This window comes from Anarhichas minor, unplaced genomic scaffold, assembly GCF_050575085.1.
Source record: "Anarhichas minor isolate MPS153535 unplaced genomic scaffold, ASM5057508v1 ptg000007l, whole genome shotgun sequence".
Lineage (NCBI taxonomy): Eukaryota > Metazoa > Chordata > Actinopteri > Perciformes > Anarhichadidae > Anarhichas > Anarhichas minor.
The window spans coordinates 7,479,944-7,493,036 of record NW_027466453.1 but is presented as its reverse complement, the minus strand read 5'-3'; the positions used below and the strand labels follow the sequence as shown (position 1 = coordinate 7,493,036).

At 45.1% G+C, this 13,093-nt stretch overlaps 1 protein-coding gene across 12 annotated transcripts in view; it reads right to left on the bottom strand.

The window, feature by feature from the left end:
- Window positions 1–12,021, bottom strand: part of ep300b (EP300 lysine acetyltransferase b) — a 34,470-nt gene extending 22,449 nt beyond the window's left edge. For 2 of the 12 annotated variants that reach the window (XM_076084881.1, XM_076084882.1), the window contains exons 1-11: window positions 9,681–12,019; window positions 7,093–7,697; window positions 5,587–5,763; window positions 3,811–4,120; window positions 3,225–3,338; window positions 2,777–3,007; window positions 2,170–2,275; window positions 1,909–2,037; window positions 1,243–1,381; window positions 807–1,098; window positions 490–567 (exon numbers count right to left, since the gene is read on the bottom strand). In XM_076084881.1, coding sequence (XP_075940996.1) covers window positions 490–567; window positions 807–1,098; window positions 1,243–1,381; window positions 1,909–2,037; window positions 2,170–2,275; window positions 2,777–3,007; window positions 3,225–3,338; window positions 3,811–4,120; window positions 5,587–5,763; window positions 7,093–7,697; window positions 9,681–9,774 — 2,275 coding nt within the window. In that variant the 5' untranslated portion in view covers window positions 9,775–12,019. Of the gene's footprint in view, window positions 1–489; window positions 568–806; window positions 1,099–1,242; window positions 1,382–1,908; window positions 2,038–2,169; window positions 2,276–2,776; window positions 3,008–3,224; window positions 3,339–3,810; window positions 4,121–5,586; window positions 5,764–7,092; window positions 7,698–9,680 lie in introns of all 12 variants that reach the window. The other 10 variants (XM_076084884.1, XM_076084883.1, XM_076084877.1 and 7 more) reach the window with 9 other exon arrangements.
- Between the last annotated feature and the right edge of the window lie 1,072 nt (window positions 12,022–13,093).

Below are 13,093 nucleotides of genomic sequence, written 5' to 3'. Positions count from 1 at the left end.
ATGTGTCACAAACTGTTGTGTCGTGGTGTTTTACTCTGTTAAAGAGCGTTAGTTGTGGGTTGTTATTTGTTGTTATAAAGTTATGACCATGACAAGGGTTCCCTCTCAATACACTTAAGTCAACTAGCTCCAACCGCAGCGCTTTCAGCGGCGAAAAATATATTTTGCTGCCTGTTCAAGAGCGACAGAAGTTGTTTCGGCTGTGCACCGGTATGACGGTATATGAAAAATTCATATAATACGGGAAATTAAAACCGGTATATCGCCCACCACTACTACATACCACTAGTGAGAAATAAACATTTGCTCATAAATATCAACGAGGAGTGCTTTTAAGCCAAATCTTCTGCAACCCATAGGCAGTCCTATACACTCTATTAATCATTTTGTATTTGTATCAACCTTTGATCTGGCCTCATTATTTAAAATGCATTTCTCCAAGTCTGGCTGCCTTTGTAATAATGTAATTTACACTAACTAGAGATGTACCTGCTGGGTTCTGCATCCTGTTGACCATCTGATTGGGTCCAGTTGGTCGGACCATGGACGGATCGGCGTGAGGACCATCTGACCGGGTGAGAAGAGTTACAGGAATCACAAAAACCAGATAAGACAAGTGGGGTAGCAATGTGCTTGATCTCTTTTTACACTTCAAAACCCATCGTTTGTCCATGATGGGTGTTCGTATCATGTATATAGACACATGTCAGGGACACGGCGGATCTAAAAGCTGAGCTATTACTTGTATGCGTTTCTACGTACACACAGAAGTGTGCGAGGGAGGTAAAAGCAGTACGTTTACTTACTTGGGGGTTGACCGGGGCCCATGGGCGGCTGTCCCATGCTGGGAAGCTGTCCCATGCTAGGGAGCTGTCCCATGCTGGGTAGCTGTCCCATGCTAGGGAGCTGTCCCATGCTGGGTAGCTGTCCCATGCTGGGTAGCTGTCCCATGCTGGGGGGCACCTGCGGGAGGCCTGGAGAGGCTATGCCAGGTTGGCCGGGCATCATACCCTGCTTCTGGAGTCGTGTCCTTCTCTTTTCCTCCAGCTCCTTTTGGATCTTGTAGATCTTCTCTGCCAGCAGATGGTAGTATTCCGCCTAGAAAGGATAACGTCACGAGTGGGAGAGGATGTTACAGGAGGATACATCGCGACGGTGCAAAAAAAATGCTTTGTATTTCCTCCTCCCTTAACTGGAAACCGATGGTCATACCACATTATTCTAGGCGCACTGGTTTCTTACCCTACTGTTGGCCGACTCGTACATGTCTCCCTCTACTTTTCGAGCGTAGGCCACCAGATTCTCCATCCGCCGGTCCTTCAGGGCCGCTGGATCAGGAGTGGGGAAGATTGCCTGCACACTACTCTCACACATGCACAAACAAGAAGGACACACAGGTACAATTAACTTGAGGAAAGAGACACCCAGCACTGAACTGAAGATGATCTGATACCACCATCTACGCTGCACATATCTGATCAATAGTGAACAAACCGTATTCATACCACACCTCTAGCTGTTAATGCTATACATCATTTCTTACTATAATTCCTAGTGCTACCCTGCTCTACATATATTCTTACTTATACCTGCACTGCATACTGTAACTGCTGCATGTTTCATACTGCTCATAACGTATACATGTAGTGTATTTATACCCCCGACTGTTTATTCCACATTCTATTTATTGTATATTTTATTCTGTATGTACATATGTACATGAATAAAGTTGTTCACCTCTGGTTAGAAGCTTAACTGCACTTCTTTGTCTCGGTTTGTGTTGTATGTGCAGTGATAATAAAGTTTAATCCCATTTGAATCTACTCTGACGTTTAAATGAGTATATTTCTTTAGCTCTGGGCCATAGTAAGACGTCTTGGGGGGCCCTACAAGACATAGCAAACTCACAGCTTGTGGACAAGGTGGTTGCGGAGGTCCTGCGTGATGTCTTCATGCCAAGACTTCCTCATGCCTGCAGCAGAAGGAGGAGTTGCCGTGGGCATGGAGCCCAGGTTCCCGAGACCATCATTCATTAAACTGGATAAAAATAAATAAAAAGACAGACAAGGAGGAAAGGAAGAAGTGAGACTTCAGCCAATACGGGACTCATTTTGACTTTCTTAAAGTCTGTTATGTGACGGCAGCATGACCAATGAAAAGCAGTCCTACCTCTGTGCATTCATGCTGCCGTGCAACAGGGCGTTTGGCAGCAGACCGGACTGCTGGTTGGGCGACTGCACCCCGACTCCACCATTCACTCCCATAGAGTTCCCACCTGGAAAGAGTTGAAGTTATAGAATTTGAAGGATATGATGTGGATTGGTCAATTCTGACAACAATATCTTGAGCAAACATAAGACGCATCTTCAGATCATTTTCAAGCCAAAGAAGTAAAGTGATTCAAAGACAGCTGGAGATTATCTTCCCGAGCATGACAGTGAAACCTGTCCAGTGAAATATAAATCAAAGTTTTGTGACACAGTCATCGACCATGAGTCAGTGCACAGCTGGAAGAGATCAAGGAGGCCATTCACTGCTGACGCCAAAGATCATACAGCCTAAACCAAATCCTGTTATCGCATTACTTAAGTCCCACACGGACGCCTGAGTCAGCCCCATTCACTGATGAAAAAAAACACATGAGATGGCCGTTAAAGCTCCCAAGCATCTGCACACCTTTGATTTGAGACTATTTTGTTGTCATCAAGATCAAGAATGAACATCCATGGATTGTCCATTATAGTTTGAGATACGCACAATGGCATTAGAAACTAACCCATGGTGTTGAGGCTCCTGATCCCTGGCTGACCCTGCAGCCCCTGGTTAGACATGTTGGCCTGTGGTATCTGGTTGCCCTGGTAAGTGAGGCCCAGTGCGGCGTAGGCCCTCTCTATGGAGCTGGGGTCAATCTGGTTGGGAGGGTTCAGGTTTGGAGCGTTGGACTGTCCACCAGGAACCCCCGAGCCTAAAGAGTTCACCAAGCCGACTCCTGCACTGTTAACAAGAGCTGTGAAGAGAACGGAAGAGGCAGGAGAGGGTTGATAGGGGAGAGAAAGAGGTAACAGAGGATGAACATCTGTGATGACGAACACATTTCATGGTAGATAATGTGCAATAATTCAAATGATAAGAGACAAGATCGTGTTTACTGCTCAGAGATACACCCACACACACATACACACACACTCACACACACACACAGCCACAGAGTGAGAAACACTCACACTGCTGATTCCGCTTGTCTCCAGCGTTTTTCAGTGGCAGGCATACAGGACAGTCATGTCGTGTGCAATTCTTCCAATGAGAGATGATCTGTCTGGATGAGGCACAGTGTGCCACTGGGGGGAGAAGACACAGAAATGGAGAGAAGTGTGAGAAAAGGAAAGAGACGTGGAAAAGAGAGAGAAGAGGGACAGAGAGGGAGAACAAGTGAAATGAGAAATGGTGACAGGGTGAAGGAGGGAGATGAATAATAAGACAAGAAAAGGATGAGAGAAAAGGGGAAAGCCCTCAGAGTCAAAAGGAAGAGAGAGAAGCCAGAGACTAAAGTTATTGTATGAGTCATTCAGTCAAATAAAACTACATCCAGATGAGAGACGGAAAAAAGGAAGAGTTACAGTAGAACAGGCAGCTAAAGAGAGGATAACTCATTCTGATATGACGAGAACAAACGAGAGGCAAACCAAGAGGGAAATAAACAACGCACAAAAAATGAATTGCAGATACATGACAACTTTAAACACCGCCTAGTGTTTATTATACAAACCACACAACATAAAACCAGCAATCAGCATAATTCAACAGACTCACCCTGGCAGGACTTGCCAGCCTGGCAGTGAGTCATGTGGTTGAGCACGTTCTTCATGGTGCGGCAGTGAGGCAGGTTGCACTGCCGCACTTCGCCGTTGGCCTGCTCCCTCCGCTGGCACTTGTGCGCGTGGAGCAAAAGGACCAACTGCTGCTGAATCAGCTTCCGCTTCTCGGGGTCCGCCGTAGGGGGCGCTGAGCCGGGACCAGCCCCGACGGCACCGAGCCCAACCTGGGCACCTCCCACTGCCGCCGCTCCACCGACGGATACGCCGCCTACTGCTCCAGGCTGCTGCTGCTGCTGCTGAGAGGCCTTGAGACAGGGAGGAGGGAGGAGGCGCGTTAACAAGACTGCAATGATCGGGTGTTGCACCACTTACGGTGACCAATTTGGTAAGAGCTTGGCAGCTAACGCATCAATTCAATGATCATGTTTAACAAACGGTGCAACATTGTTAGAGACCCTTACACCATACAGTTTACAGACTCACACAGGGAAGTTAACCACCTTCAGTGACTCACAGCGATCTGACAGTGAAGTTCTGGGGGCATTTGGTTAATCTCACTTCAAAAGGGTTCATTTCTCTGAGGTAGGTAAGAATATTGTAATGGTGAACTGAGCTTCGTCAGTCCGGGCTGCTTCCCCTTTGAGACGACTGCGAGTTTGTCTAAAACATCTGTAAGATCACTTGCATTATTAGGCTGCCAGTTATTAATGTCTCAAACATCAAGTTCAGATTTGTCTGTAAAAATGAAAATGGTATGTAGCCAAATAAACCATCATCCATAGACTCCTTAAAGGGGATAAGAAAATATGATGGACTAGTCCGACCTGGAGAAAAAGCTGTTTTGTAGAAAGAAACCTGATGACCAATGATAACCTGATCTGTAGCCTCCCACAACCCTTCAGGCGGGAATAACACCGTGAACCTCATGCAAAACATTTTCCAATTCTTATCCTAAAATGCAGGTGTTCCATGTCAGATTAACCACACTTTCTTAACGAAGCAACACTTGTCATAAATCTCTTGTTTCAACTTGATGAATGCCACCGGCTCAAGAGTATGTCTGCGTTCCTGAGATCTGAGATCTGATCATAAGCATCAACAACTCCCCGAAGCCGCTTTATATGCTACCTGTTCTAATCCATTTGTGGAGAAGTTTAATTCACAAAAACGTCACGAAACGGCAAAAAATAAGAATTTCACACAAATTTATCCGTGTGAGTGACACAAGGGACTCAAAACAAATGATTAAAGAGTTGTAACGGAAATAAAGAGGGTCTGAGACTTAGAAGAGAGGCGTCAGGCGCAACGGAGGCTGTTCACTTAGACAGCAACTCGAATTGAGTCCCTGGTGTCGTGCCAAAATAATACTGCATTTACACGACTTATGGTTAACAAGGCGGGCATGGCATGTTGTCAGATTACATCTAAAGGCCACAGGGAAAGAAATAGAAGTTCATATCCTGCCTGGTTTTACACCTCGACACACGCGTCTAACCACTGTGTGAAGCGGGCGGGATCGTAAACAAATCGCCGGGCTCCGTTCATTGTTGGTTTGGAGCTTTTGACGGTAAGTCACCACACTAATAATCTAACCCAAGAACTTTTATTGAAGTGGGACTTTAGTGGTTACTGACAACTACAATGACATGAATGACTCCGACACAAAATGCTTTTGAGACACATTTCTGAGCAGAAAATGCTACGGTATGTCCAAAGTTATAACTCTGATCTGGTTCCAGTAAGGACTTATAAAAGAATGAACACATCTTACCATCCCAGGCATGCCTTGACCCGGTGGGGCCTTCTTGTCCATGCTGAACTGAGCGGCCATGTTGTTGGGCAGGCCCGCCTTGTTCTGGAGCTGTGGGCCCAGCCCTGCTCCAGGGAGCACCTGGCCAGACTGGCCGTACGGACCACCATAGGGGCCCGCGTTGGCCATCATATTCATCTAGGGAGCGGGTACGGAGACAAGGAGGAGAGAGGGAAATTCATAGTTTAAACATCAAATCGAGTACTCTTCATGGCCTATGAATGAAATACAGGAAGTATCACAATCTATACTTCTTATATGACTTTAAAAACTACAAAACCTACATACGTATCCAACTACTTTGGACACACAGTTCCACTTTGATAGGGAAACAACATGGAATCACTTTTTAAATATTACTTTTAATCATTCCTTCATAATGAGCTCTCATTGTGACTGGTCGGTTACAATATTACTTCCCCCTGACCTGACTTTATTCTCTACGGTAAATCAATACCAAAGACACATCTAAATGGCCTCAGATCCAGCCTACAGGATTTTCTTCTACTTCTGTTTTGGGCCAAACTTTTCTTTATTTCAACAGCAGCGCTGCACTAATGTGAAGGGATTTGTTGCTATGTGACTAAAAGAGAGCAATGAAACTGTTGATGCCTGTATCTGAGAAAATAACTGCAGAGTTTCCTCTGCATTGAACATGGACAACACAAACACTTTACTGATGCATATTTTAACATGGAACATTCCTAAAAAAGGTCCTGTGTTTGCTGGTGCACCAGAAGAGACTTTTGCAATATTGCCTTCACACCTTCGATCATAACTATCCTGTGGCAAATTGACAAAGAGATGTGGTTAACCGTCAATACCACAGAGCGAGCAGCGATGCGGCTGTGAGTCCGACACATAACTCATTCCTGCTCTGGAGAACTCGTCTTCAGCAGTCTCACACGAGCAACTACAACAGGTCTGGTTCAGTCTACAGCGTCACTCGGGTCTGAAAAGATGCGTCTGCCTTTTGTGTTTCGAACTTAAACATATTGTTTAACAACAAAAACTCAAGTGTAAATAGCAGGAATCTTCCTTTTTTTAAATGACTTTACCAAACTGAAGAAATTCCATCCAGACTAATCACAGATCCAGCAAATGTATATTCTTATACATATGAAGCAGTGTGGCTGTAACTGGCAAATCTCAGTAATAATCTTGGATGTGTGTTCCCACTACTCTGGCGGCCATGGTAGAGCTATGACATACTGACCGTATATTAAAACCCCATTTTTGTGTAAATATTAACATAATACCTTTGAATTCACCACAACATTATTTGATGTAAAAGAAAGTAGTTTTATATTTGAAGAGAACTACGTGCAGGTGTGGGATTCATAAGGGCACCAAAAACACACTTTGTTAAGAACATCTTATTCTCAGTTTAAATCTTTAATATACCACATTTGATAATTTGCCATAACATAGTTGCTACTGACCGTATCCTGGGTTGAGAGTGCTTACCTTGTTCAGTGCTCCGGGTTGTTGTGGTCTCATCCCTGCCTGACCCCCGTGTCCCATTTGCTGACTGCCCTGCTGCAGGGTTTCCGCCAACAGATTGCTGCTGTTACCCATGCCCGCACTGCCAGGGTAACCCATTCTCGGTGAGCCATTCATCACCTGGCCCCCCATCAGGCCCTGCTGCTGCTGTCCAGTGTTGCCCTTCTGGGCACCCATCATGGCAGCTGCCCGATTGAGTGCTGCCACCCCTCCAACCATCCCAACCTGCTGCATTAATCCAGGTTGCTGCTGCTGCTGGCCCTGGGGGGGCATGCCTTGAGGTCCACCAGGGGAGACGCCGACACCCCCCATCATCCCCATGGAAGCCCCGGGCGCTGCGCTATTGGAAGTGGGGCCACCCTGCTGTGCTGGAGCTCCAGCGCGCAAGAGCTCAGACAGCTGTTTGTGTTTCGTGGCTGCATCCTGGCCTCCCAAACCAAGCCCTCCCCCGAGTCCACCCAGACTGGTGTGGAGTTGGCTGACATCCCCTCCGTTGGTCAGACCCAGGTCCGAGGAACTGATGAGCTCATCTGGGAGGTCATGCTCCAGGTCAAAGAGCGAACCAAAATCTAAGCAGGAAAGAAAAGACCCCAAAAAATGTATCAACTAGAAAAATGTAGATACGATTCACAGCTCACACTACACACAGCCACAATTGTTCAAGACGAATTTAAGAGTGTTACAACGCTGACATTAGTTTGAAAACTATCAGCCATTAATCTGGAGCCCAAAGCTGGACAGCCGGTGCAGCAGGAGCTTCCTCTCACCGCCGGGATTTCTCTCCTGGGCATCAGTTTGTGGTTTGATGGGGTGCCAAACATGGAGAGTGAACGCAGTAGGGTCAGGGCGAGAAGCCGCAGGAGTAAACACTACAGTACCTAGGTAGGTGTGTGCATTGGATCTATCTACCGTCATGTGGCGCAAGAACATGAAACAGAAGAGGTATCACAAGTCTTATCCACTGCAATGGGAGGCACGTTAAAGGGAAAGTTGTCTGAGAGCATACTGAAATATGTGTAAATCAATATAAAAAATAGGCAGTGCTCGTAGTTGTCCCTTCAGTTCGCCTGAATGTTATGTTTGATGTTATTTATGGTGGCTTCTAACGGGTCAACATCTCACTGAATAATCAATGCTACAGTGTTGATATGTTGTGCCAGTGATTTTCACATCATGCATTACGAGTTCAGATACTTTAGAAATTAAACATGCATCAAGCTTGAAATTCACTTATCTTCTGACACGGTTGGAGAGCCGGTGGTATGGCCACCAATCTTTGCACAGTTGACATAAATACTATTCATTTTTTTTGTGTTATAAGAAATACTTATTATGCTACACATATTGATTCATGGGTATTAATTGAAACAGCTTCAACTAAATATCTAAATCCTCATGGTTCTCTATGTGTCTCGATACAAGAGGAGGTGATGCCAAGAGTGTAGAGTTTCTTGCTCAATACGTGTAAAAGAATTCGTCAGCAATAAAAGGTTAATTCACAATGAAGGGACGTGCATGGGGTAACGTGAAGCGTTGAGCCATTTTGAAAAGTAAACTGCAAAAAGTGCGGCGCGGTGTCACCGTGCAGTCCATCAATGGTGGCTTCACAAGAATTTCATCAATGTAGTACCACCGAGAAACTAAAAGTCTCTGAACAATAAAAGACTTGAAAGAAGACGTTTCGGAGACGTCGGCCGATTTTGTTCTTTCATGTCAACGTTACAACCCAGTCGAAATTGACGCACGGCAACGTCTTCAGCCGGGCAACAACGCGTTTCGCAACTTTAATGAAGTGTCGAACAATAGCTAGCCGTTACAATAGACCACTGAAACAGAGAGTCGGCTAACAACACGTGAAGCACACGGAATTAAAAACCTCAAACGGTTTTATTGCAACTGCAGAATGAGTTCGTACCCACGAAAAAAATGGTACTTTCGTGCACGATGAGGTGGAGCTGGTTAACAATCACTTAATTGATTTGCTAGCCAGCTATCGAGCGCAGCTGAGCCGGTTATCGTCCAAGCTAGTTAGCTAGCTCGCTCGGTTACCGTTACTTTCTCCTAAAGCTACTCTGTAAACGGTGCTTTGTCTCCACGTTCACGGAGTATTCACGACGCTCGTTGTTTAATGTGTACGCGCTCTCGTGCTTTCATTTAGTTAACTTTGGTAGTAGCGAGACAACTTAAAGCAAACTGGGGTGACTCGACTCTTCCATTGTTTGGAGGTAGATCTCATAGTTAGAAGCTAGTTAGCCTGTTGAGGCTAACGCATCAAAACATCCCTCCAGGAAAGTTGCTCCTGCCAGCAGTAACACATCGCGTTCTCTCTCCAGCAACACAAAGCCTCAGACTACTTTAAAATAAAGCGACAAATATATGTTCACAGTTAAGTTCACAAGCATTGATTTAGTTGAGGTGTAGCTGTCTCAGAGCAACTAAGTTGCTGTGCAACTCCACAGGGACTTCAAAGCCTGACCAATAGTTAACGCACCAACAGTCGAAGCAACTTGGTATTTTATCTCCATCTTAAGTAAAGCATGCAATATATTTACCGTTTCCATCACTGGCAGACACCGAGAGAGCCGGAGAGGACAGCTTGGGCCTCTTGGCTGAAGGCGGGCCGGACTCCAGGACATTATCGGCCATATTTTTGACGAATTAAAAAAAAAAAATTGATGTAGATTCCACGGAGGGAAAACGTATTTCCTTTATAGTCTCCTTCTCCCTTTAAGACACGCTCGTGGTCGTTCCCCCACCGCTCGGGGGACGGTAGGGGAGAAGAGATGTAGAGCTCTGTCCCTCAGAGTCTCTCTCTCTCGGGTTAGTCTCTAGATATCAGACCCCCTCCCCTGTCGGAGACTTAGTTTCTTCACAGATTTGAACAGGAGGTGGGAAGGTGGAGTCGGCGAAAAGGGCAAAGCGTGCGGCCCTCTTGACAACCTCATGCAGCCTCTTCTTCTGCGACACAAAAACTGTCCCGAGATCCGTCCTCCGTGCTGCACTCGGACCTGTCCGCCATAGTCGGCGGAGAAAATCCCCGTATTTCACGTCTGAACCGATTCCAGCGGAGAGTCTCTCGGTCAGGGATCAACGGGGAAAATGATAAATCTGGTCCAGAAACACAAACCAGGAGTGTCCCCGTGTTCACTTCTCTCATGCAACAGTTACGAGAGATTCGTTCCTCTCACCTGACCAGACATCTCACTGATGTCAACGACTCCTTCACGTTATCCAGACCGAGGAGGCGGTCACCCGGTGAGTGGAGACCACCAGCAGGAGTCCTCGGTACAATTAAAGCGTGAGTGGTACTCTCGAGTGCAATACATAGAGGGGGGAAAAACAACTTGCATTGGCTTAACAGTCAGTGGCTAAATAGTTTAACAGCTCTGCAGAAAGATGAAAACACCGGATCGAGTCCCACACTTTGCAGTTACTCGGATACAATGAATATATATTGCGGATGTGTGGATCCATGCATGACTTTTCTTTGCATGCTGACTATAATGTGCACTTAGTGTGTGACCATGCAAGGCACTGGGTCAGAAAGAACAGACTCGTATTTTTGCACATTTGGTTGTTGCAGCCCCCTTTTCGCGCGAGCACGCCTCTCGCGGTCGGCAGGATCGGCAAAGGTTGAAAATAGAAGAAAAAAAAAAAAGTCTCGTCAAAAATCGCTGCTCTTGTGCAATCGATTCGGATGCAGGCTTTATCTGACGGTATACTTCTTGAGGGCAATAACGGCGCTAATTGCCAATCAGCGGGGCAGTCAAGATTGATGCAATTAGTTTTATTTTGCAGAGGACGATCTGTGGGGTTACTTATGTTCTGCTCCACGAGAGGGTCCTCCCACGGGTTTCTTGAAATCTCAGATGATGAAAAGAATGATGCATATTAAACAAATAAAAAAAGACTCCCGTTACTCACTGCTTATGTGATGTCTTGGCCATGCCGGGGAAGAGGAAAAAAAGAGACGTTAAGCAAAAACCGGAGCACAGCCACAGGGCGACAGAAGAAAATGTCATTTAAAAAAAAAAAAAAAAATGACGGTGGGTCGCTGAGAAATGATGGCTATTTCGGAAGCGGAAAGCTTCTGATCGGCACACTAATATTGACCCCCCCCCCCCCTTTTAAAATAATTTGGGCTGACAAAATCCTCTCATTGACTCTTTGTGATGGAGAATGCCCCCCTTCGTGTTGATCCTGGCAATTTTCCCCTTCTTCTCTTTAAACCCGTCTTTCTTTCCACCTCTCCCTTCTGCCCGGCAGCAATTTATTTATATAATTGTCTATGCGGATTCTTTCCTTCCTCCGCGACGGACACATAGTGATTTTTCATGTTGATGTTTTCCCCCTTTTTCGCAGGTTTCTCGTCGTTACGAGCACACAGAGCCCTCTTCCGCCTCTCCTCCGTCTCCGCTCCGCAAAAACACCCCCTTCCTTGGATTTTTCGGAGTATTTCCTTCTCATGCATTCATATATAAATATATATATATATATATGTGTGTATATATATATTTATATATATATTTATTTATCACCGACTCGGTTTTCCCTCCACTGCCGTCTTATCTCGTAGGCGATGCTTTCTCTCTCTCGGTAACACGGACAGGATTCCGCCACTCGTTCTTTCTCCGGTGGTTCACGGAGTGGCTGCCGTCGGTTGCCGGAGTCGCTCCTTCTCTCGGTTATCTCCTCCTGTTTCTGACGGTCTGTCCGCACAAACAAAATGGCGGCTTGTTGTTTCTACTCCTCTGATACGGGGGGAGGGTTGGAGGTACAGCAACATTAGGCGTGAAGGGGAGGAGGGAGGGAAGGAGAGGGGAGGTTTGTCTTCGTAGGTGTTCGGGATTGTCCGGAAACCGGTTCCGTGCTCTGTCGGCAGCAGCCGATTTCAGTCTGTAGGGGACAGTGGCGCTCCATGTTCTCCTCTCTACTACAGTGGTGGAAAGTAACCCACTACATTTACTCAAGTACTATACTAAGGTACAACTTTGAGGTACTTGTACTTGAATGTATACATTGTTTGCTACTTGATATTTTTACTCCACATTTTAGTAGGACATGTTATGCTTTTTTCTCCACTACATTTATCTTCAAGCTAAACTAGTTGCTGTGCAGATTATCATTTTTCATTTAAACATCTGATCCACTATTGCAGTGTGATATACTGTTATAATTTAAACAATTCAGCAATTAAAAAGTACAAGACATTTACACAGTGTTTACATGTCAATGCATCGATATAAATACTTCAATAAAGCAACACTTTAAAAGGAGCACTTCTACTTTCAATACTTGAAGTACATTTTGCTCATAATGCTCAAGTTCAATTTGGAATGCTGGACTTTTACATGTGATGGAATATTTTTGGAAATGCTATTTTAATCAAGTAACGGGCCTGCATACTTCTTCCACCACTGGTAGCGATTATCAGTACCATTTTTCCTAGCACATTTTTTAAAACTGTTACAATTCTCAAAATATGACACGCAATCATCACCGGTGATGTTATTCAGATCCTTGACCACTGAGTAAAAAAAGAATCCATTACTGACGACTGCATTAAATGTTACTCATGATACAATATGCAAGTATTATCAGCTGAAGTGCAAAATGTACTTTAAGTATCAAAAGTAAAAATAATCAAGTAAGAGGAATGGCCTCTGTGAGTGTTGCTAATGCACTTAGTGTGTCAAGAGTGAATAAATGAGTCAACCGCATCCATCCATTTATTTTGTCCCCGTTAAGTTTTTCCTTATCCGCTGCGAGGGTCCAAGGACGGAGGGTTTTGTGTGCTGTACATATTTTAAAGCCCCCTGAGGCAAATTTGTGATATTGGGCTCTAAATATAAAATTGACTTAACATCCCTGACACCAAAATATGAGCTAGAAAATATTTTTGTTCATTTCAAAAGTTGAACTGCTAAAAAGAAGATGTGTCCTTTACTGAAAAGTCAATTTCACA